Genomic DNA, 26,041 nt, shown 5'->3' with positions numbered 1-26,041 from the left:
ACACAGCCAAAGCATCATTTGGGCCTCCCCTTTCTCCCTCTCCCCAAGTCATCATTTGGGAAACATTTCTCTTTTTCACTGTTGCTGGGATCATTTTACGATAGGCCAGGACAGAGACTTCAAAAACCTTACCCCAGAATGCCTTGTTGAGACACGCTGCCTATTTCTTTTCCAGAAAGTTAGCCCCACTTCCCCCCAACTTTCCGCTTCCCTTGATTTCAGGCCAATTTACAACTTAAAACCAATAACAAGACTTTATAGAGCATTTCTACCCGGGCCTCCCTTCACCCTTTAAAGAAACAAAATCCGTCAAGGGACATTAAACGTAGCCTCACTGTGAAGGTGGCAGCTGAGCTATGGTATGACCCCAAAACACTGTTTTTTAGAAGGGAAACTGATGAATTACTGGTTGGACCCAAATGGCAGCAGATATTTAACCGGTGTCAGCGTATAGAAGTTCCGAGTTGGAATCGGTCTTAGAAAACCACTGCTAACTTCCTTGCGATAGCAAATGAATGCCACATTGCTCACAGCGTGAGTATCTTTCCGAGGGCCCAGGCTCTGCCCAAGCAACAGCAGGCAATTGTAATCGAAGGTGTACATGACGCCGAAGACTACAACGGATTAGGCAAGATGCTTCTTAGGTTTTAATAGAAATCCTTTTCCCAACCGAGAAACGTGCATTTTGTTTGTTTTTTGGGACTGTGGGTCAGCATGGACACGACCCTGGAGAGGGGATATCGGGTAGGGCTGTTCTAAACCGAGCCCCAAGGAAGACTGCTTCAAGATGGTGTACGTGTCTTTCTGCCAGACACCTATTTAGGTAATTTATCAGTTAGCTAAACAGTGACAAAGCTGCCCGTCCACGTGCTACATATTTTCCTCACGCATTCACTCAGCAGGAATTGGCTCTGCTTGAAAATTTCGGGGAACTCACCCCTCTTACCAAGAAGGAAAACACGGACCTAATTTGTTTTCGCCTTGCCAGCTGGAAAAGATATCAGAGGACCACTGGACAGGTTGAATCCCATTCCTGAGTGGCCAATAAATTCCCGAACAGTGCATCTCTACCAGCGTAGGGAATTTGCTCCCTCCGTGCCCCGGCCCCGAAGCCCAAGTTATCGGGTCAGAGTACCTGCGCTCGTGGACCCAATTCCGGCGGTGAGTACTGATCTCGGTGTAATCTTTACGGCGTATTTGAGGAACTGAGATTTCCCCGTGCCCGGATCTCCGACCAGTAAGAGATGGGATTCCCCTAGAAACAAGGAAACATGCCAGGCATCAGATTTCTCATTTCTAGAGTCACGACGCGGGGGTGATTTTTGAATTAGGATCCGAATTTGATTTCGTACTAGGTAAGGCAGAGAATTCCAAATCAGTCAGTGGTATTTCTCGAGGGCTTACTGTAGGCTGAGTATGGACTAAGCACTTGGGGAAGTACAATAGGACGGAATTGGACAATGCAGTTCCTGCCCACGAGGAACTTACAGTCTACAGGTAACCTCCAATCTCCAGGCAATTGAGCAGTCAGACCAAGTATAGAACCCACTAACAGCATATGCCTTAACTGTCCGCTTGCCCATCAGCTGGTATTTTCGATTTTGCAGCAAAATACAAGCATCAGCACTTTGCCTCAAAAGATTCAGCCTCTATTGTTTCGCGAAATTCCGGTAGTTGTTTTTTTGGGTTTTCTCAAGCAGCCAACTAGTGGAAAAAAAGAATCATCATCTCCGTTCTTGAACGACTAACGGTAACGCGGCGTCTTCTAATTTGGGGTTTCCTTAGCAGCTACATTTCTGCCCTGATAAGCCAGCGGTTGCTTATTGTCTTTTCAAACCTTGTATTTTAATGAGACGCCAAGGGTGGAATGGCGCTAAAAACCTGAAGGAGATTCAAATTCTAGATCTGGTGTTTTCCAGTAGCCGGTGGAGCATAAAAGGAGTTGATTTCAGCTTACATGTGAACCTGTTTTACGGTGTTTTTGCTCAAACAGAAGTATATGAATGCAAAAATCTTGCCAACGTTAACCCGCATATAAAGCACCCTCAGGGCCAACTGAGTCCCTGACCTACAAAAGCATCTCATCGCGGGCGGTAGGGATGCCAACTCGGGCAGAAGGGGAGACAGCAGGCCGAGAGCCTGCAGCGGCAGGTCTAGAGGCGGGGTCCTGGGCTGTCGCAGATGGAGGGAGTTGGCAACGGGACCAGAAAGAACATTATTTCCTCTCTGACTCCCTGAAGTAGAGCGTGGTGGCCCACCCTCTGCCGATGCTGCTCTGGGTAGAATGTGTCCCCACAGATCAGTTCGGATGGCGGGGGTTGGAATTCAAATCTGCTAAAGTTTTGTGGTTGTGGTTCTTCACTGGAAACTTGACCGTGTCCGGTTTGGGGTGAAAACGGTGCTTTTGGATATTCACCACCCTTAAAAAGGCTCTGACCAGAAAGGAAGTCTGGGAGGGCATGCGTTGCGTGGCCTGGTAATAATAATGATGGCATTTGTTAAGCGCTTACTATGTGCAAAGCACTGTTCTAAGCGCTGGGGAGGTTACAAGAAGGGGAGGTTAGAGAAGCAGCGTGGCTCAGTGGAAAGAGCACGGGCTTTGGAGTCACTTGGCTTCACCAAGTGTCAGCTGTGTGACTTTGGGCAAGTCACTTCACTTCTCTGCGCCTCAGTTACCTCATCTGCAAACTGGGGATTAAGACTGTGAGCCCCCAGTGGGCCAAACTGATCACCTTGTAACTTCCACAGTGCTTTGCACATAGTAAGCGCTTAATAAATGCCATCATTATTACTACAAGGTGAGAAGCAGCACGGCCCATTGGACAGAGTACGAGCCTGGGAATCAGAAGGACCTGGGTTCTAATCCCGGCTTTGTCACGTGTGGGCACGGCATTTAACTTCTCTATGCCTCAGATCCCTCATCTGTAAAACGGGGATTAAAACTGTGAGCTCCGTGTGGGACAGGGACTACGTCCAAACCGGATATCTCGTATATACCCCAGTGCTTAATACAGTGCCTGGCACATAGGAAGCGCTTAACGAGTACCATTATTATTTTCCTTTCGTGCAGTGGAAACGGCGCTGAGCTGAAAGGGTCTGGGAGTTTTCAGGGGGGACTGAGGATACCTCTGACTCGGGTTCCGGTGGCGTCGGTCCGCTGCACCCCGCCGGCCAACACCATGGCTACGGCCAGCTTCACCAAGTACAAGCCAAAGACCTGGGGGCACAAACTGGCCAGGATTGTATTTCTTCCTAGGGAGAAACAGAAGGGACAGAAAGTGAACGTGACCATCTCGATCATCAGATCTGACTCGGGCAACCTCAACCAGTCTCTAGACCGTGAGCTCGTTGGGAGCAGGAATGTGTCTGTCTGTTGCTATTTTGTACTCTCCTAAGCGCTTAGTACGGTGCTTTACACAGTCAGCATTCAGATACGATTGAATGAACGAACCAGTGATGCTCAATCAATCGTATTCACTGAGCGCTATGTGCAGAGCACTGTACTAAGCGCTTGGGAGAGTTCAGCACAACAGAATTCGCAGCCATGTTCCCTGCCCATAACAAGCCTACAGTCTAATACTAATGATGGCATTTATGAAGCGCTTACTATGTGCGTAGCACTGTTCTAAGTGCTCAGTCAGCCTTCCCAGACTGAGCCCCTTCCTTCCTCTCCCCCTCATCCCCCTCTCCATCCCCCCATCTTACCTCCTTCCCTTCCCCACAGCACCTGTATATATGTATATATGTTGTACATATTTATTACTCTTTATTTATTTATTTATTTTACTTGTACATATCTATCCTATTTATTTTATTTTGTTAGTATGTTTGGTTTTGTTCTCTGTCTCCCCCTTTTAGACTGTGAGCCCACTGTTGGGTAGGGACTGTCTCTATATGTTGCCAATTTGTACTTCCCAAGTGCTTAGTACAGTGCTCTGCACATAGTAAGAGCTCAATAAATACGATTGATGATGATGGGGAGGTTACAAGGCCATCAGGTTGTCCCACGGGGGGCTCACAATCTTAATCCCCATTTTACAGATGAGGGAACTGAGGCATGGAGAAGTTAGGTGACTTGCCCAAAGTCACACAGCTGACAACTGGCGGAGCCGGGATTTGAACCCATGACCTCTGACTCCAAAGCCCGGGCTCTTTCCACTGAGCCACGCTGCTTCTCCAAGAAAGAGAAGTCTAAAGGAAGCTCCTCTCCCAATAACAAGACCTTACCTCTTCATTATTCATTCACTCACTCAATCATATTTATTGAGCGCTTCCTGTTTGCACAGCACTGTACTAAGCGCTTGGGAAGTACAAGTTGGCAACATATAGAGACGGTCCCTACCCAACAATGGGCTCACAGTCTAGAAGGGGGAGACAGACAACAAAACAAAACACGTGGACAGGTGTCAAGTCATCAAAATAAATAGAGATAAAGCTAGATGCACATCATTAACAAAATAAATAGAATGGTAAATAGGTACAAGTACAATAAATAGAGTAATAAATCTGGACAAACATATATACAGGTGCTGTGGGGAGGGGAAGGAGGAGAGGAAATAGGGGGCTCAGTCTGGGAAGGCCTCCTGGAGGAGGTGAGCTCTCAGTAGGGCTTTGAAGGGTGGAAGAGGGCTCATTAGATTCTAAACACCTTGCAGGTAAGGAATGGGTGCTTTGGCCTTAACCACCCCCCTAATACAGTGCACTGCATTCAGTAGGTGTCCAGTACAGCCTAATTCAAATTCACTGAGCACCAAGTATAGGTGCTTGGAGAGTACAATAAAAGACACAGTCCCTTGCCTTCAAGAACCTTACAGTCTGTGAAGGAAACATATAAACATAAACTGCACACACACAGCGGGACCAGGAAGAAAAATGGACACACTTGGTGGGAAGTACAGAGAAGCAGCATGGTCCAGTACATAAAGTAGAGGCCTGGGCGTCAGAGGATCTGGATTCTAATTCGGGCTCTGCCACTTGTCTGCTGTGTGACCTTGGGCAAACCATTTCATTCCTCTGTGCCTCAGTTACCTCATCTGTAAAATGGCGATTAAGACTGTGAGCCCCATGTGGGACAGGGACTGTGTCCACTAGCCTCTATGTAGATACAGTGCCTGAAACATAGTAAGCGCTTAACAAATACTTTAAAAATAATTAAGTACAGTCCTCTCAACCCAGGAGGTACGAAATACATTCTCAACCCCCAGAGGAACTTATATTTAAACAGGGAAGGCAGGCAGAAATAGCAAAGGTCCCGTAACCAGGGAAACTGGGTTTTGAAGAACCTCACAGTAGGGAAAAATTGCTGTATCAAACAATAAATGGGATTTACTGAGCACTTACTGGGTGCAGAACACTGTACTGAGTGCTTTGGAAGTACCCTACAACAAAGTTAATCAATCAGTGGTATTTATTGAGTGCTTACGGTGTGCAGAGCACTTTACTAAGAGCTTGGGTAGCACAATATAAGACTTGGCACATTCCCTGCCCAAAACAATATTACAGAGTTGGTAGACTGTTCCCTCTGTCCACTCAAATGGTAAGCAATTTATGCCTTGACTCAATATATAACTGCTTCTTCTGACACCACATCACAGTCTATGCCAGGCAGACCTGTTTTTGGAAGAACATACCGAAATTCCTCAACAGAGTTCTAGCTCAAATGAGTAGTGAAAACGTTCACTGTGGCAGAGCTGACTGTGTACATTCAGTAGGAACAAGGGACAAAAAAAAAAAAAGCACATACAGCTAACTGGTAGCAGAAGTAAGCAAAAAATGACCATATAAGTGAAATAAACAGACATGAGCATAAATGCTATAGTGGCCGATGGGATGACATAACCGTATTTTTCCCAGAAGATGTGGCCGGGAAAGGCGTGAAGAGCCGTGAGAAAGGGTCTAGAAGGTGTTTTACAGGGGTAAAGCCCTTAAATAAAATACTGCCTCTAAAAGACCACTTGACCTACAATTTATTACAATCCGAAACTAGGTCCTAGCATGGAACCCAAAAGTCAAAAGGTCCTTATTATGTGATGAAACCGCATTACCCAACTCCACTGGCTAATTCTCTGATCTTTGTACCTTTCCTTCCACCCACTCGCATATTTCTGCAGGAATGCGATCCTTACTGAAAGTAGTAAATGGTGTTTTCTGAGCGCCTACTGGGGGCAGGGCACTGTACTAAACCCTTGAGAAAGTACAACAGAAGAATAGAGATCATCATCATCAATCGTATTTATTGAGCGCTTACTGTGTGCAGAGCACTGTACTAAGCGCTTGGGAAGTACAAGTTGGCAACATATAAAGTCCCTACCCAGCAGTGGGCATCTGTTCCCAGGTCCTGAGAAACTAACATGGCCATAGAAGCCACACCAAAAAAAGAAAGCACGGCCTAGTCCGGCTCTGCCACTTGCCTTCTGTGTGACCTTGGGTAAGTCACTTCACTTCTCTGTGCCTCAGTTTTCTCAACCGTAAAATGGGGATTCAATACCTTCAATAGACTGGAAGCCCCATGTGGGACAAGGACTGTGTGTGATCTGATTGGTTTGTATCTACCCCAGCACTTAGGACAGCACTTGACACATATTAAACGCTTAACAAATTCCAAATTTTTTCATTAAAAAATACCCTATAAGGTAACCTGGTTTTAATAGGGATGAGCAACAAATAACTTTGACTTGAATTAAGGGGAAAATCTCCGTTCACGTATTTGAAATAACAACTAAATGTCTTTAGAAACGGCTCTGCCAGAATAGCTGACACTACATTGTGAGCCCATTGGGTAGGATTTGTCTCTATATCTTGCCGAATTGTACTTCCCAAGCGCTTAGTACAGTGCTCTGCACACAGCAAGCGCTCAATAAATGACAATGAATGAATGAATCTGCAGCAGCAGCAGGAAACCGAGGTCTCAAATTCAATCGTATTTATTGAGTGCTTACTGTGTGCAGAGCACTGTCCTAAGCACTTATTCCTTCTTAGCTACAGGGTCCAGACACGGCTAGCGATGTGAAACCCCTGGTTCCACCAGCTCCTTGCCTCGGTTTCCGAGAGGAGAATTAATTATCCGGAGTGAAAAGCCGCTCTGGGCTCACCCACTTACAACCCGCCTTCTACCCATCATAGGTGGTATTTATTAATAACAATAATAATAATAATGTTGGAATTTGTTAAGCGCTTACCCTGTGCCAAGCACTGTTCTAAGCACTGGCGTGGATAGAAAGTAATTAGGTTGTCCCAGGTGGGGCTCACAGTCTCCATCCCCATTTTTGCAGAGGAGGGAACTGAGGCCCAGGGAAGTGAAGTGACTTACCCAAGGTCAGGCTGCTGACAAGTGGCGGAGCCGGGATTAGGACCCACGGCCTCGGACTCCCAAGCCCGGGCCCTTTCCGCTAAGCCACGCTGCCTGTGTGTGCTGGGCACCGTTCTCCAGGGGGATCCTGCCGCCGGTTTATCCCGGGTCACCGACCTGCGAAAGGATCCCTCCGGTAGAGCTCCCAGAAGCGCTGGAATTCCCTGCGGACCTCCTCGTCCATGGCCACGCCCAGGGGCTGCTCGTTGTTCACTTGGACGTAGTTGGCTTTCAAGACGATCTCCACCTCGCAGCGGCTGTCCGGCTGGAGGGGCTTCCACCGCTGCATCACCACCCCGAAAATGGTCAGGTCGTCACCTGAGGAAGGACCCAAGGTGCGTCAGAGACAATAATAATAATAAGAGCAACAATTGGGGTGGTTTTTTTTTAGCATTTATTACGTGTCTAATAATAATAATGATGATGTCTTTTACAGTCTTTTAGACTGTGAGCCCACTGTTGGGTAGGGACTGTCTCTATATGTTGCCAATTTGTACTTCCTAAGCGCTTAGTACAGTGCTCTGCACATAGTAAGCGCACAATAAATACGATTGATGATGATGATGGCGGCATTTGTTAAGCGCTGTTCTAAGCGCTGGGGGGGGGGGATACAAGGTAATCAGGTTGTCCCCCCGGGGGCTCACAGTCTTAATCCCCATTTTACCAATGAGGGAACTGAGGCCCAGAGAAGTCAAGTGACTTACCCAAAGTCAACAGCTGACAAGTGGCAGAGCTGGGATTAGAACCCATGACCGCTGCCTCCCAAGCCCGGGCTCTTTCCACTGAGCCTCGTGCTGTAGTAGGCGCTGGGGAAGAGGGCACACAATCGGTTCATTCGATCGTATTTATTGAGCGCTTAACCGTGTGCCGAGCACTGTACTAAGCGCTTGGGAGAGCACGATATAATAATAAACAGACCCATTCCCTGCCCACACAGACCCTGTTCCACAGAGCTCACAGACTAGGTATGGGGAAGGGAGAGGAGGTATTGAATCCCCATTTTACAGGTGAGGAAACTGAGGCCCAGAGAAATTGTGGCGGTCGCACGGCAGGTAAGTGGCAGACCCGGGATTAGAACCCGGGTCCTCTGACTCCCAGAGCTGGCTCCTTCTACTCTGGGCTAAGGCTGGACAGCTGGGTGACGCAGGAAGGTCACCGAGGCTTACAGGAACACCCCCCCCTTGGCTGACGATCACACGGGGACCAAAGGAAGGGACTGTTCCCCGTGTTCTGGATGTGGCTGGTTTGGAGATGAATAAAAAGCTGGATTTAGAGAAGCAGCATGGTTTAGTGGGAAGAGCCCGGGCTTGGGATTCAGAGGTCGTGGGTTCTAATCCTGGCTGCGCCACTTGTCAGCTGTTTGACTTTGGGCAAGTCGCTTCACTTCTCTGCGCCCCAGTTACCTCATCTGTAAAATGGGGATTAAAACTGTAGGTCAGTGTGGTCTTTTAGAGGCAATACCTCCTGTCCCTTCCCCATACCTAGTCTGTGTGCTCTGTGGAACAGGGTCTGTGTGGGCAGGGAATGGGTCTGTTTATTATTATATCGTGCTCTCCCAAGCGCTTAGTACAGTGCTCGGCACACGGTTAGCGCTCAATAAATACGACCGAATGAATGAACCGATTGTGTGCCCTCTTCCCCAGCGCCTACTACAGCACGAGGCTCAGTGGAAAGAGCCCGGGCTTGGGAGGCAGAGGTCATGGGTTCTAATCCCGGCTCTGCCACTTGTCAGCTGTTGACTTGGGTAACATCTTCTAGTCCTCATCTGTGAGCCCCACATGGGACAACCTGATTACCTTGTATCTACCCCAGCGCTCAGAGCAGCGCTTGGCACATAGTAAGCGCTTAACAAATGCCATTATTGTTATTATTATTATTATTACAGGAAAACTTAAAGGGAGGTGACTGGAGGAGAGAATCAGGGAGGGGCTCCCTCAAAAGGCGGTGGCACCCGAAGTTCTGTGTGGAGAGGAAGCCCCTTCCCCCATGGTACAGGGAAAATCTATGCTCACCACTGGAGCCTCCCTTATCTCCCACCCATTCCATTCATTCATTCAATCGTATTTATTGAGCGCTTACTGTGTGCAGGGCACTGTACTAAGCGCTTGGGAAGTCCAAGTTGGCAACCTATAGAGATGGTCCCTACCCAACAGTGGGCTCACAGTCTAGAAGGGGGAGACAGACAACAAAACAAAACGTGTGGACAGGTGTCGAGTCATGAGAATAAATAGAAGTAAAGCTAGATTTCATTCATCCATTCAATCGTATTTATTGAGCGCTTACTGTGTGCAGAGCACTGGACTAAGCGCTTGGGAAGTACAAGTTGGCAACATATAGAGATGGTCCCTACCCAACAACAGGCTCACAGTCTAGAAGGGGGAGACAGACAACAAAACAAAACATATTAACAAAATGAAATAAATAGAATAGTAAATATGTACAAGTAAAATAGAGTAATAAAGTAATATAGCCCAAGGCCATGCCCGTTCCTCCAAGCTCTGCCCATCCCTGACTAGGCTGTAAGCTCCTCGAGGGCAGAGATCAGGCCTACCAACTCTTCTGCTGTACCATTCATTCACTCAATTGTATTTACTGAGCGCTTACTGTGGGCAAAGCACTATACTAAGTGCTTGGGAGAGTCACTCATTCAACTATTTATTGAGTGCTTACTGTGTGCAAAGTATTGTACTAAGTGCTTGGGGGAGTACAATATAACAACAGACACATTCCTGCCCACAATGAGCTCGCAGTCTAGAGGGGGAGACAGACATTAATATGAATGAGTGAATGGATGGATGGTTAGATAGACCCTCAATAAATACCACCAATTGATTATTGATTATAGAGAAGCAGCGTGGCTCGGTGGAAAGAGCACGGGCTTTGGAGTCAGAGGTCATGGGTTCTAATTCCGGCTCCGCCAACTGTCAGCTGTGTGACTTTGGGCAAGTCACTTCACTTCTCCGTGCCTCCGTTACCTCATCTGTAAAATGGGGATTAAAACTGTGAGCCCCCTGTGGGACAACCTGATCACCTTGTAACCTCCCCAGCGCTTAGAACAGTGCTTTGCACATAGTAAGCGCTTAACAAATACCATCATCATCATTATTATTATTATTGGTAACTTTTGGGAGAACAGTTGAGGAAGAGCCTTTTCCTTTCCAGTAAGCTGTCATACCCAATTGGAAAGTGCTCAAGAATCAACTGGTTAGGGTGCCGTCCTGAACTCTTACCAGATTTGCAACTGTCCACTAAGTCGTCTTCCAGGATAACCTTCATAGAGCGAGGGATGCTTCCGACAGAAAGTCTCTGGACCTGACAGGCAAGAGAAAAAAGTAAGAGAAGCAGCGTGGCCTGGTGGATAGAGCACAGGCCTGGGACTCAGAAGAACGTGGGTACCAATCCCAGCTCCACCACCTGTCTGCCGGGTGACCTTGGGCAAGTCATTTTGCTTCCCTGTGAGCCAGTTACCTCATCTGTAAAAGGGGGATTAAGACTGAGGCCCATGTGGGATGTAGACTGTGTCCCACCTGATTAGCTTGTATCTACCCCAGTACTTAGGACAGTGCCTGGCACATAGTAAGCACTTACCATATGCCATTAAAAAGTACAAACTCTACACACACTCCCCTTGATTATGATGAAACTAGCCGAATGGGCTCTAAGGAAGCCAAGAGAGCCACAGCCATAGCTTGAGGAGGAACATCAGTGGGGTTGAGGGAGGGAGAGAGAGAGCGAGAAAGAGGGAGAGAGGGAGAAGGAGAGGGGGAGACAGACAGACACACCTCTACCCCATCCTCCCCGGTTAGCCCTCCCTGGCTTCCTCCTGCCAAGCCTTCCCAAACCCTAGCCTTTTTTGCCGCAGAAAGTTCACTGACCAGGCAATCCTGACATACACTGGGGTTTTTGGTAAGCCAAAGGACCAGTGTGGAACCACAGTCCATCATTTCCAAAGTTGCTGGGAATGACAGCCGGGACCTGGTCAGAGCCAAGTCTAGCGGAAGTTGTCTGTGGTCTGTTTAAACCCAAGGGCTGGCTGATGCTTTATTTTTTTCCCCAATCGACTCAGACTTCCTCTGAATTTGCAGGTCTCATTGCCCATCCACCTCGGCACCAAAAGGAAACTCCTCATCATTGGCTTTAAAGTCCTCAATCACCTCACTCCTCTCCTACTACAACCCAACCTGCACATTTAGCTCCTCTAATGCTAACCTTCTCACTGGGCCTCATCTCGTCTATCTCGCCGCCAAACTCTCATCCACATCCTGTCTCTGGCCTGGAATGACCCCCTCCTCATATCCCACAGATAATTACTCCCCCTTCATTCAAAGCCTTATTGATTAAGCCCTCTTTTCCTTTTCTTCAACTCCCTTCTGCATCACGCTGACTTGCTCCCTTTACACTCCCCCACCCCACTCCCAGGCCCGCAGCACTTATGAACATATCTGTCATTTATGTATATGAATGTCTGTCTCCCCCTCTAGATTGTAAGCTCATTGTGGGCAGGGAATATGTCTGTTTATTGTTATAGTGTACTCTCCCAAGCCCTTAGTACAGTACATGGTAAGTGCTCAATAAATACAACGGACTGACCGACTGGTCCCATCTCTGGCTACAAACTGCTAACGGCTTTCAGCCCCTCCCTGGTCACCTGCTGAGCTTCCACCCAGCCTTCCCACCTGTTCCTGGATTTTGATTTCTTGGTAGTCCCTACAGCTGGCAGGGGCAGACGAGCCCGAGAGGCACGTGAACTTGGAGGACCCGCAGCCTTCCGGGTTGGGGCAGGACGTGGGGCGGCAGAAGGCGTAGTGCTGTTCGAAGTCAGCCTTGATCACGAACACGTGCTTGCACTTGTTACACATGTAATCCCGCTCGAACTCCAGGACCTTCACCAGGCTGGTCCGGATCACTGTCCCCGTGACAGATAAAAAGTGTCCCACGTCTTTGGTTTTAGGGATGTGCTCCCTCGTCAGCTCCGGGCACACGGGCAGACCTGCCAACCAAACACAGCGATTTACGTCTCATGAGGGCATTTATTAAGCGCATACTATATGCAAAGCACTGTTCTAATAATAATAATAATAATAATGATGGCATTTGTTAAGCGCTTACTATGTGCAAAGCACTGTTCTAAGCGCTGGGGGCTACAAGGTGATCAGGTTGTCCCACGTGGGGCTCACAGTCTTAATCTTCATTTTACAGATGTGGGAACTGAGGCTCAGAGAAGTTAAGTGACTTGCCCAAGGTCACTCAGCAGACAGCTGGTGGAGGCAGGATTCGAACCCATGACCTCTGATTCCAAAGCCCGGGCTCTTTCCACTGAGCCACATTGCTTCTCGAGCTTCTAAGCGTTGAATGACTCAGGGTCGACGCTATAATCTCATGGCAGGCAAAACTTCTTCGTGTTTCCAAAGGGGAATCACTGCCTGGGCAGCAGCTGCTTGCACCACCACCCATCAACATAATAATAATAACAACAATTATAATAGCAGCATTTATTAAGCACTTACTATGTGCAAAGCACTGTTCTAAGCGCTGGGGAGGTTACAAGGTGATCAGGTTGTCCCACGGGGGGCTCACAGTCTTCATCCCCATTTTACAGATGAGTTAACTGAGGCACAGAGAAGTTAAGTGACTTGCCCAAAGTCATAAAGCTGACAATTGGCAGAGCCAGGATTTGAACCCATGACTGCTGACTCCAAAGCCTGTGCTCTTTCCACTGAGCCACGCTGCTTCTTCGTGGTGTTTGTTAGGCACTTACTATGTGCCAGGCGCTGCATTCAGCTCTGGGATACGTACAAGATAATCATGTCGGACACAGTACTTGGCCCACATGGGGCCCCCAGTCTAAGGGGGAGGGAGCACAGATATTTATTCCTCGTTTTACAGATGAGGAAACTGAGGCACAGAGAAGTTAAGGGACTTGCCCAAGGTCACGCAGTAGGCAAATGGCAGAGCCAGGATTAGAACCCAGGTCCTATGACTCCCAACCCGTGCTCTTTCTACTAGGCCACACTGGAGGGCTTTTTGAGGGGAATCCCTGCCTATCCACTCTCTTTTCCCACTATCCCCAGCCTGCTTTCATTCCTCTCAAACTAACTTTCTCCGTTGGAATTTACTGTGCACTTACTGTGTGCAAAGCACTGTATTAAGCGCTGGGGAGAGTACATCATAAAAAAAAAAAGACACATTCCTGCCCACAGTGAGCTCAACCTAATCCCTGGACCACCTCCTCGTTTCTCCGATACCAAACTCTTGCTCAGTCCCTCCTCCAGGCTTGGAAATTTTTCCCCCTTCATATGCCACAGACCACAAGCCACAGAGAACCGAAGTGACTTGCCCGAGGTCACACAGCAGACGCAGGGCACAGCTGGCATTAGAACCCATGACCTTCTGGCTCCCAGGCCTGTGCACTATCCATTATACCACACTTCTTCAATCGCTCATCCTATCCCAACTGGATTACTGCATCTGCCTCCTCTCTGCTCTCCCATCCTCCTGTCTCTCCCCACTTCATTCTTTACTTGTACATATTTACTATTCTGTTTTGTTAATGATGTGCACACAGCTTTAATTCTATTTGTTCTGACGATTCTGACACCTGTCTACGTTTTTTTTATAATAATAATGGCATTTATTAAGCGCTTACTATGCGCCAAGCACTGTTCTAAGTGCTGGTTTTGTTGTCTGTCTCCCCCTTCTAGACTGTGAGCCCGTTGCTGGGTACGGACCGTCTCTATATGTTGTCGACTTGTACTTCCCAAGCGCTTAGTACAGTGCTCTGCAAACAGTAAGCACTCAATAAATACGATTGAATGAATGACTGCCTCTCCAAAAGATAGCCTGCTGTCTGCTATCAGGTAGCAGGGGCAGACAGGAGAAGAGAAGGAAAAAATCAAGCTCATTATTGTTTTAAAAGAAAAATGCAGTATGATCCTGAAAAGGAAAATCAATCAATCATATTTATTGAGCATTTACTGTGTGCAGAACACTGTGCTAAGCTCGAGAGAGTAAAATATAACACAGTTCATTCATTCAATCCTATTTATTGAGCGCTTATTGTGTGCAAAGCACTGTATTAAGCACTTGGGAAAGTACAACAGGCACATTCCCTGCCCACCATGACCTCATAGTCTAGAGTTGGTAGACACATTCCCTGCCCATAAAGATCTTACAGTCTAGACGGAGAGACAGATATAGAGGGGGGAGACAGACATTAATAGAAATAAATTATGGATAAATCTAGACGGTGAGACAGATCTAGAGGGGGAGACAGACATTAATAGAAATAAATTATGGATATTGACCTAAATGTTGTGGGGCTGACAGATGGAGGAAAGAGTGCAAATCCAAGAACACCGATCTAGCACATCTGTTCTCAAGTGTCCATAAGGTCCTTCCTTGATGGTTTCTGAAGACACCAGGGAAGCTCACAGAACACTATGAAAAAGGAAGGGAACGGGCCAGAACTTAGGGATATCCTGGGGCAAAGGTTGGAATGAATGGTGGGAAAAAAACTCTCAACTGGATGAAAATATCCCTGGAAGAGGCATGCTGGATGGATTTATCTGCCATTAAATCGTTCCACAGAGTCAAGATCTCCAAACACTCTGCGGTAACCCATTCGTGTCTCGAAATCTTGAATGCACAGAGAACTTGTATGCCTTGGTCTACTCGGTACCCACATGATTCTAAAGAAAAGCACTATCAAGGAAAGAACAATGAAAAAAAGACGATCATCATTTTTTGTGCGAGCAAACTTCGAATGAATGTCTATTATACTGTACTCTTCCAAGCGCTTAGTGCAGTGCTCTGCACACAGCAGGTGCTCACTAAGTAAGACTGAGTGACTGAATCCCCAAATTACATTAGTCAGAGACTGATACATAGAGTTCATCAGGAATGACCCATATGGATCTGGTAAATGGTGATTAACAACAATATAGAAGCATTTTGCCAGGGCTCCACAAATCCATTTAAAATGAAAGAATGCAAGTTCTGGTTTATTATCCACATGGAAGGTTCTTCTAAGGGCTTTCAGTTCGTTTTGTCATTTAAGTAAACGTTAGGTAGGACAGCGCAACACTTTAATGTTGGTTCTTTTTCTTAAAAAAAAACAAACCAACAAGAAGCCAGGAGTTCAGTGAGGAGGGAGATGCAGTGAGGTAGTCAAGGCGGGATAGGATAACTGCTTGGATCAGCATGGTAGCAGTTTGGAAAAGTGTACTTCCCAAGCGTTTAGTACAGTGCTCTCTGCACACAGTAAGCGCTCAATAAATATGATTGCATGAATGAATGAAAGAGCAGATTTTTAAGCAATTTTGTGAAGGAAGAATGGACAGGATTTGGTGACACTGAATATGTGGGTAGAACGAGAGAGATGAGTCGAGGGCAACCCCAAGGTTACGGGCTTGTGGGACAGGAAGGATAGTGGTATTGTCTACAGTGAAGGGAAAGCCACGGGGAGGACAGGGTTTGGGTGGGAAGATAAGGAGTTCAATTTTGGACAAGTTTGGCTTGAAGTGTCGGAGGTGGGGCACCCAGGTAGAAAATTATGCCCTGAAGGCAGGAAGAAATGTGAGATTGCAGGTAAGCTCTGCACATAGTAAGCGCTCAATAAATACCATTGATGATGATGAGAGAGATCGGGACTGGAGATGTGGATTTGGGAATCATCTGCTTAAAGATGGAAGTTGAAGCCATGGGAGCAAATGAGTTCTCCAAGGGAGTGGGTGTAGATGGAGAATAGAAGGGGACTGAAAACTGAGCTTTGAGGGACCCCCTGCCCCACCACTGCCAGAGGAGGGGAGCCAGAGGAGGAGACAGCAAAAGAAAATGAGAAGGAGAGAGGTCAGAGAGCCAGGAGAACCAAGGCAGGACAGTGTCAGCCAAGCCGAGGTTAGATAAAGCTTGAAGAAGAAGGGGATGATCTACAACTTCTACCTTCACAACATTGCAAAAATCTGCCCTTTCCTCTCTGCCCAATCCAAGCTACCACCTTAATCCAAGCATTTATCCTATCCTGACTTGATTACTGAATCAACCTCCTTGCTAACCTCCCTGCCTGCAGTCTCTCCCGACTCCAGTCCACACTTCATTCTGCTGCCCAGATAATTTTGCTACCAAAACATTCAGTCCCCGTTTTCTCACTTCTCAATAATAATAATAATAATAATGGTATTTGTTAAGCGCTTACTATGTGCAAAGTACTGTTCTAAGTGCTGGGGAGGTTGCAAGGTGATCAGGTTGTCCCACGGGGGGCTCACGGTCTTAATCTCCGTTTTATAGATGAGGTAACTGAGGTCCAGGGAAGTTAAGTGACTTGCTCACATAGCTGACAGCTGGTGGAGCCGGGATTAGAACCCATGGCCTCTGACTCCAAAGTCCGTGCTCTTTCCACTGAGCCACGCTGCTTCTCAAAAACCTCCAGTGGTTGCCCACCCACCAAGGCATCAGAAAGACACTCATTACCATCAGCTTTAAAGCACCCAACCACCTTTCCCCAAAACACCTTACCTCTCTAATTTCCCACTACAACCCATCCCGCACACTTTGCTCCTCTGATGCCAACCTATTCACTGTATCTCAGTCTCTTCTATCTCGCCACTGACCTCTCGCCTACATCCTGCCTCTGGCCTGGAATACCCTCCCACTTCATCTCCAACAGACTCTCCCCACCTTCAAAGCCTTATTGAAGGCACATCTCTTCCAAGTGTCCAAGAGGCCTTTCCTAAGTCCTCATTTCCTCTTCTCCCTCTGCATCACCCCGGCACTAGGATTTGCTCCCTTTTTTCACCCCTCCCTCAGCCCCAAGGCACTCACATTCATACCCAAAATTATTTTTATTAATATTTGTCTCCACCTCTGTCTCCACCTCTACAATGTAAGCTCATTACGGGCAGGGGACATATCTACCAACTCTCTTTTACTGAACTCCCCCAAGTGCTTAGTACAGTGCCTGTGCACACAGAAACTGCTCAATAAAAAGATTGATTGAGGAGAGGAAGGAGAATCTGCCTACCCCTTCCTTCCTCCTATTTGTAAAGCCTCCTTCTAAAGACCACAGGAACCTGCACATTAAAACAACATAAAATTCCAGATGCTCACAAAGGTCTGGAACACAGCCTACAGCTGTTGTCAGCTGTGATTTTGCAGGGCTTGGTATCTTTCTGGCATTGGGCTAGAGAAGGCATCAGGCTGCTAGCCTTTCTACTACTTCACTCCATAAAGCTTATTTATCGAGAAATCACAAGGACCACTTTTAGGGAATTTTGTTATTCGGGAGTCCTTTGGGTGGATGTCCCTCTTTGATTACTGTATCAGCCTGCTCACTGACCTCCTTGCCTCCTGTCTTTCGTCCCTCCCATCCATACTTCACTCTGCTGCCCAGATCAGATTTCTCACTAAAGGTTCAGTCCACATCTCCCAGCTCCTCAAAAACCTCCGATGGCTACCCAGCCATCTCCGCATCCAACTGAAACTCCTTATTCATTTGTATTTATTGAGCGCCTACTGTGTGCAGAGCACTGTACTAAGTCTTTAAGGCAATCCATCAGCTCTCCCACTCCTTATCTCGCTAATCCCCTACTCTAAACCAACCCACACTTCCACTCCTCTAATGCCAACCTACTCACCGTCCTTGGATTTCCTCTCAGTCTCAAGACCAACCCCTCGTCCTCGTCCTCCCTCTGGCCTGGAATTGCCTCCCCCTTCGTATCTGACAGACCATCCATCTCCCCATCTTCAAAGCCCTACTAAAATCACATCTCCTCCGAAGAGGCCTTCATTCACCAACCTCCCATTTCCTCTCCCTCTTCACCCTCCCCGAAGATGATGGTAAGCTCCTTGTGGGAGTGTCATCTACGTCTACCAATGATCCCTGCCCTCAAGAACCTTACCTCAAGTTGGAGAATCCAACATTAAAATAAATTAGATAGGCAGATATGTACTTAAGTGACGTGGGGTTGGGGAGGTGGGGTGAGTGTCAAAATGTTTAGAGGACAAGGACCTAAGGGGGTATGTACTAAATTCTGCAATTGTCAATATTTCTCCAGCTCTATGAAAAGTCTATTAAGCTTTTTTATAGGTAGAGCTACAGAACATACAGTCTGCCTATTAATACGAATTACTTCTGAATAGCAGAGCAGCGAAGCCTAGTGGAAAGAGCAGGGGCTTGGGAGTCATTGGACCTGGGTTCTAACGCTGCCTCTACCAACTGCCTGCTGTGGGACCTTGAGCCAGTCACTTAACTTCTCTGGGCCTCAGTTTCCTCAACTGTAAAATGGGGATTAAATCCTAAACCCTCCTACCTAGACTGTGAGCCCCATGCAGGACGGGGACTGTGTCCAACCTGAATATCCCACATCAACCCCAGCCACTTAACTTCTCTGGGCCTCAGTTTCCTCAACTGTAAAATGGGGATTAAATCCTAAACCCTCCTACCTAGACTGTGAGCCCCATGCAGGACGGGGACTGTATCCAACCTGAATATCCCACACCTACCCCAGCACTTAGAATAGAGCCTGCTACATAGTAAGCGCTTAACAAATACCACAATTACTTATTATTATTATTATTAGGTCCTTCAGCGTGGCTCAGTGGAAAGAGCCCGGACTTTGGAGTCAGAGGTCATGGGTTCAAATCCTGGCTCCGCTAACTGTCAGCTGGGTGACCTTGGGCAAGTCACTTCACTTCCCTGTGCCTCAGTTACCTCATCTGTAAAATGGGGATGAAGACTGTGAGCCCCCCGTGGGCCAACCTGATCACCTTGTAACCTCCCCAGCGCTTAGAACAGTGCTTTGCACATAGTAAGCACTTAATAAATGTTATTATTATTATTATTGTTAGTAGAGAAGCAGTGTGGCCCAGTGGCAAGAGCACGGGTTTGGGAGTCGGAGGACGTGGGTTCTAATCCCGGCTCCGCCACTTGTCTGCTGTGTGACTTTGGGCAAGTCACTTCACTTCTCTGTGCCTCAGTTCCCTCATCTGTAAAATGGGGATGAAGACTGTGAGCCCCACGTGGGACAACCTGATCACCTTGTATCCTCCCCAGCGCTTAGAACAGTGCTTGACACATAGTAAGCACTCAACAAATACCATTATTATTATTGTTATTATAAGTAGTGTTAACAACAACAATAATAATATTATTATTAGGCAGTAAGCAGATATTTTAAAAGCAAAAAAAAAAAATAAATTATTTTTCCCCACCAGTGAAGAAAATCTCCACCCACCAAGTTCCAAGCAGCTGGGCACTCACCAGCTATCCTGGTGTGAAGATTCTGCTTCATGCTCAGCTCCTCCGGGGCCGAAGCACTGTGCAGGACGGCCAGGGCGGCCCTGCGCAGCGCCCCGTCCAGAACGGGGAGCACCTGGCTCGGGAAAGCATTGAAATAGTCCCCGATCTCCATGTTGGTCTCGAAGAGGGTCAGGGCGTCCACCACGACTGAATAGTGGGCGTCTTCGTCCCGTTCCTTCAGGATCTGCAGGAGGTGGCCCCGGTGCTGTTCGGTCACGTACGATTCGAACACCTGCCCGATCAGGGCGATCTGATCGGCGCTCAGGAGCATCCTTCGGCCCTCAGAAGCAGGGAAGGAGGGCTTAAAGATAGCCGAAGGTGACAAGTAGAGGGGAGAAACAAAACCATTTTTACCTCTGGGGCTTCTACATGATACCCACCAACGCACTGCATGACCCATTCCAACCCCCAGAGCAGTGTGGCTTAGCGGGAAGAGCCCGGGCGGGGAGTCAGAAGGTCCTCGGTTCTAATCCCAACTCCGCCAATTGCCAGCTGTGTGACTTTGGGCAAGTCACTTCACTTCTCTGGGCCTCAGTTCCCTCATCTGTAAAATGGGGATGAAGACTGTGAGCCCCATGTGGGACAACCTGATCACCTTGTATCTACCCCAGCGCTTAGAACAGTGCTTGGCACATAGTAAGCGCTTAACAAATACCGTTATTATTATTAGATTCTTGCGAAAGCATCTCCAGCCAATGTGTCTGTTATATTGTCCTATTGGACTCTCCCAAGTGCTTAGTACAGTGCTTTGAACACAGTAAGCGCTCGATAAATACGATTGCCTGACTCCAGGAAGCCTTCCCTGACTAATCCCACACCTCCCACCCGATTTTCCCTTCCTGCTACGTCAACTATTTACTGGAGTCCATATCCCATAAGTCTTTAGGGATTCATCACACTCCTTCCCTCAGCATTTACATACATACACTCCTGTCTTTCCCATCTGAAATGTATTTTAATGCCTACCTCCTCCGCTAGACTGTAAACTCCCTGAGGGCAGGGATTGTGTCTACTGTTCTCTCCCACATGTTTAATACAGTGCTTCGCACACGGTACCTAAAGCCACATTTCCTCCAAGAGGCCTTTCCCAACGAAGCCCTCTTCTCCCCGGTTCCCTCTCCCTTCTGCGTTGTCTATGCACTTGGATCTGTGGCCTTTGGGCATCTGATACTCATTCCACCCTCAACCCCACAGAATTTATGTACATATCTTTCAACTGAATATCATAAACGATTTACTTATTCACATTAATGTCTGTCTCCCCCTCTAGACTCTAAGCTCATAATAATACTAAAAATGATGGCATTTATTAAGCGCTTACTAGGTGCAAAGCACTGTTCTAAGCGCTGGGGAGGTTGCAAGGTGATCAGGTTGCCCCACGGGGGGCTCACAGTCTTCATTCCCATTTTACAGATGAGGGAACTGAGGCACAGAGAAGTGAAGTGACTTGCCCAAAGTCACACAGCTGACAATTGGTGGAGCCGGGATTTGAACCCATGACCTCTGACTCCAAAGCCTGGGCTCTTTTCCACTGAGCCACGCTGCTTCTCTGCTGCTTCTCATGGTGGGCAGGGAACGTGCCTGCCAACCCTCTTGTATTGTAGTCTCCCAAGCGCTAAGTACAGTGCTCTGCATAAAATAAGCACTCGATCAATACCATTATTGATGGTTCTAACGTTGCCTCTTACCAACTGCCTGCTGTGTGGCCTTGAGCCAGTCACTTAACTTCTCTGGGCCTCAGTTTCCTCAACTGTAAAATGGGGATTGAATCCTAAACCCTCCTACCTAGACTGTGAGCCCCATGCAGGAAAGGGACGGTGTCCAACCTGAATATCTCATATCTACCCCAGCGCTTAGAACAGAGCCTGCCACATAGTAAGTGCTTAATAATAATAATAATAATGATAGCATTTATTAAGCGCTTACTATGTGCAGAGCACTGTTCTAAGCACTGGGGACGTCACAAGGTGATCAGGTTGTCCCACGGGGGGCTCACAGTCTTCACCCCCATTTTACAGATGAGGGAACTGAGGCACAGAGAAGTTAAGTGACTTGCCCAAAGTCACACAGCTGACAAGTGGCGGAGCCGGGATTTGAACCCATGACCTCCGACTCCAAAGCCCGGGCTCTTTCCACTGAGCCACGCTGCTTCTGTGGTACTTCTTAACAAGTACCACAATGACTTATCATTATTGTTAGTACAGAAGCAGCATGGCTCAGTGGCAAGGGCACGGGCTTGCGAGTCAGAAGGTCATGGGTTCTAATCCCGGCTCTGCCACTTGTCTGCTGTGTGACCTTGGGCACGTCCTTTCCCTTCCCTGGGCCTCAGTTACATCATCTGTAACATGGGGCTTGAGGCTGTGAATCGCACGTAGGACAAGGGACTGTGTCCAACCCGATTGGCTTTAATCCAACCCAGCGCTTAGCACAGTGCCTAGCACATAGTAAGCACTTAACAAATAATCAGCATCCATTGCACCTCTGGTGTGCACAGACCACCTGGACTGGCTGCCTACTGTATACAACAGGGTACTTACTGTGAAGATTGCACGGAATTTAGAGTATGGCCGCCGTCCCGCTGTGAAGAGGAACAGAAGCCACAGTCTTCGTGAGAATCAGTCGGTTCTTCCTTTGGAAGTTCACCCGAGAGTATCCTAGATGGCATAACTTGACTTCTTCAGGTGTCCAATGACCCCATTTCCTATTGCAAATCTGCAAAAATTAAAAATACGGCTCAGCTGAGAGGCCAGTCACGGGGGAGCTTCAGAGCCCCCAAATCAGGAGTTTGGCTTTTCCTTAGCCCACACAATTAGCAGGACACAACCCTCCCAATAATCATCCTTCTACCTGACACTTAAAAAAGGTCCCTGGGAGTCTCATTCTCTGAGCACAACTGGCTGACCTGTAAGCCCAGCCTGGCTCATAAAAGAAAAAAATAAAGTTTTAGTTTCTGTAAATTTTAATTTATCCTTTCTTACTTGGGATAATAATAATAAGGTACTTGTTAAGTGCTTACTTCAAGTTAGGTTGGACACAGTCCTCTTAATCCCCATTTTACAGGTGAGGTAACTGAGGCCCAGAGAAGAGAATGGACTTGCCCAAGGTCACGCAGCAGACATGTGGCTGATTCCCAGGCCCGTGTTCCATCCAATAATAGTAATAATAGTAGCATTGGTTAAGCACTAAGTGCCAAGCAGGGGAGGGAGATAAGCAAAATAAAATGAATGTTTGGGGTGAGCAGTGACTAGAGTGTGAGCCTGCTGTTGGGTAGGGACCATCTCTATCTGTTGCCAATTTGCACTTCCCAGGCGCTTAGTACAGTGCTCTGCACACAGTAAACGCCCAATAAATACGATTGAATGAATGAATGAACAATAACGCTACTTTCCTCTCTCAGCTTTTGAGAAAAGCTGATCACCCCCACCACCCACGCCACAAAAGAAAAAAAGTTAGAGCATTTTGTCATTCATGTTAAGCCTTGTGTGTATAGCATTGTACCTGGAACCTATTAACGTAATTAGGATCGTAAAATGAAAGTAAGTGTCAAAGTCCCTGCCCTTGAGGAGCTTCCAATCACAAAAATGACAGTGTACGGATACAGTCAGTCCATACCTTCATGACAAGTTCTAGTTCCCAAGTTCTCGTTCTTTTGGCACTTAAATACTATTTATGATCATTTATTATACTCAAGAGTTGTAGGTAAGTTGTACATGAGCTAAATTTCCAAAGCAGGTTTTCTTAGTAAATTGAATTTTGAGTACGGCAGACACGGCAGAAGTTCTCTGAGGCCCAGAGTGATTGAACGGCCCGCGCAAGGTCACCCAGCAGCCAGTGGCAAAGCTGGGGGGAGAATCAGCATGACCTAGTGGAACAAGAAGCAGCAGCGTGGCTCAGTGGAAAGAGCCCGGGCTTTGGAGTCAGAGGTCATGGGTTCGAATCCCAGCTCCGCCACATGTCTGCTGTGGGACCTTGGGCAAGTCACTTCACTTCTCTGAGCCTCAGTTCCCTCATCTGTAAAACGGGGATTAAGACTGTGAGCCCCACGTGGGACAACCTGATCACCTTGTACCCTCCCCAGCGCTTAGAACAGTGCTGTGCACATAGTAAGCGCTGAACAAATGCCATTAATTAATTAATTAGTTAACAAGTACGGGCCTGGAAATCAGAGGACCTGACCCTCACTTAATTCTCTGTGCTTCAGTTTCCTCATCTGCACGATGGGGCTTCAATACCTATTCTTCCCACTGCTTAGATTGAGTCCCATGAGAGACAGGAACTGTACCCAACCTGATCAACTTATATCTACCCTGGGGTTTAACAGATACCAGAATAATAATAATAATAATAATAAAGATGGTATTTTTTAAGTGCTTACTACGTGCCAAGAACTGCTGCGGTAGCTACAGCATATTAGGTTGGACAGAGTCCCTGTCCCACAGGGACGTAGTCTCAATCCCCATTTGACAGATGAGGGAACTGAGGCCCAGAGAAGTGAAGTGACTTGCCCAAGTTCACACAGCAGACAAGTGGCAGAGCCGGAATTAGAACTCACGACCTCTGCCTCTCAAGCCTGCGCTCTTTCCATTAAGCCACGCTGCTTCAGTACAGTGCCTGGTATATATGTATACCTGTATATATGTATATATATTTGTACATATTTATTACTTTATTTATTTATTTTACTTGTGCATATCTATTCTATTTATTTTATTTTGTTAGTATGCTTTGTTTTGTTCTCTGTCTCCCCCTTCTAGACTGTGAGCCCACTGTTGGGTAGGGACCGCCTCTATATGTTGCCAACTTGTACTTCCCAAGTGCTTAGTACAGTGCTCTGCACACAGTAAGCGCTCAATAAATACGATTGATTGATTGATATATAGTAAGTCCTTAACAAATCAGTAGTAGTACCAATAGTATAGAGAAGCAGCGTGGCTCAGTGGAAAGAGCCTGGGCTTGGGAGTGAAAGGTCATGGGTTCAAAGCCCGGCTCCACTGCTTGTCAGCTGTGTGACTTTGGGCAAGTCACTTCACCTCTCTGGGCCTCAGTTCCCTCATCTGTAAAATGGGGATGAAGACTGTGAGCCCCCCGTGGGACAACCTGATCATCTTGTATCCTCCCCCAGCGCTTAGAACAGTGCTTTGCACATAGTAAGTGCTTAACAAATGCCATCATCATTATTACTATTCTTATTATAGTATAGTGCTGGGAACATAGTAAGTGCTTAACAGATACCATAATTATTAGTAGTAATAGTATAGTACCGGCACATAGTAAGCACTTAACAAATACCATAATTATTATTAGTAGTAGCAGTAGTCCAGTGCCTAGCACATAGTCATCACTTAACAGATACCATAATTATTATTAGTAGTAGCAATAGTACAGTACGGGCACACAGTAAGCACTTAACACACACCATAATTATTAGTAATAGTAGCTGTACTCCAGTGCCGAGCACATAGTAAGCACTTAATGGATACGGTAAATATTATTAGCAGTAGTAGTAGTGGTGGGGGTAGAGTGCCTGGCACATGGTCGTGGCTCAGTGGAAATAGCCCGGGCTTTGGAGTCAGAGGTCATGGGTTCAAATCCCAACTCCACCAATTGCCAGCTGTGTGACTTTGGGCAAGGCACTTCACTTCTCTGTGCCTCAGTTACCTCATCTGGAAAATGGGGATGAAGACTGTGAGCCCCCCATGAGACAACCTGATCACCTTGTAACCTCCCCAGTGCTTAGAACAGTGCTTTGCACATAGTAAGCACTTAATAAACGCTATCATCATCATTATTATTATTATTATAAAACGTCATCCCCATGGCCTGGAATGCCCTCCCTCTGCCCATCCGCCAAGCTAGCTCTCTTCCTCCCTTCAAGGCCCTACTGAGAGCTCACCTCCTCCAGGAGGCCTTCCCAGACTGAGCCCCCTCCTTGCTCTCCCCCTCGTCCCCCTCTCCATCCCCCCCCGTCTTACCTCCTTCCCTTCCCCACAGCACCTGTATATATGTACATATGTTTGCACGTATTTATTACTCTATTTTACTTGTACATATCTACTCTATTTATTTTATTTTGTTAATATGTTTGGTTTTGTTCTCTGCCTCCCCCTTCTAGACTGTGAGCCCACTGTTGGGTGGGGACCGTCTCTCTATGTCTCCAACTTGGACTTCCCAAGCGCTTAGTCCAGTGCTCTGCACACAGTAAGCGCTCAATCAATACGATTGATTGATATTAGGAGAAGCAGCAAAGTGAAGGCTGGAGGCTCCCGGGGGCTGCCGCAGGGTGTCCCGGCCAGGGACTTCTCTTCCTCCCCCTCCCCCCTCCTCCTCTCCCCTCCTTCCTCCTCCTCCTCTCCCCCCTTTCCTCCTCCTCCTCTCCCCCCTTTCCTCCTCCTCCTCTC

General features: G+C 47.3%; 1 protein-coding gene across 2 annotated transcripts in view; it reads right to left on the bottom strand.

The window, feature by feature from the left end:
* Window positions 1-26,041, bottom strand: part of MCM9 (minichromosome maintenance 9 homologous recombination repair factor) — a 112,357-nt gene that overhangs the window by 85,235 nt on the left and 1,081 nt on the right. For both annotated transcript variants that reach the window (XM_038760555.1, XM_038760563.1), the window contains exons 2-8: window positions 22,181-22,355; window positions 19,605-19,944; window positions 12,025-12,338; window positions 10,579-10,660; window positions 7,466-7,666; window positions 3,127-3,252; window positions 1,136-1,255 (exon numbers count right to left, since the gene is read on the bottom strand). In XM_038760555.1, the coding sequence (XP_038616483.1) occupies window positions 1,136-1,255; window positions 3,127-3,252; window positions 7,466-7,666; window positions 10,579-10,660; window positions 12,025-12,338; window positions 19,605-19,914 (1,153 nt within the window). In that variant the 5' untranslated portion in view covers window positions 19,915-19,944; window positions 22,181-22,355. The remainder of the gene's footprint in view (window positions 1-1,135; window positions 1,256-3,126; window positions 3,253-7,465; window positions 7,667-10,578; window positions 10,661-12,024; window positions 12,339-19,604; window positions 19,945-22,180; window positions 22,356-26,041) is intronic.

This window comes from Tachyglossus aculeatus, chromosome 2 (assembly GCF_015852505.1).
Source record: "Tachyglossus aculeatus isolate mTacAcu1 chromosome 2, mTacAcu1.pri, whole genome shotgun sequence".
NCBI classification, from domain to species: domain Eukaryota; kingdom Metazoa; phylum Chordata; class Mammalia; order Monotremata; family Tachyglossidae; genus Tachyglossus; species Tachyglossus aculeatus.
The sequence above is the reverse complement of the archived record's forward strand: the minus strand, read 5'-3'. Positions and strand labels throughout refer to the sequence as shown.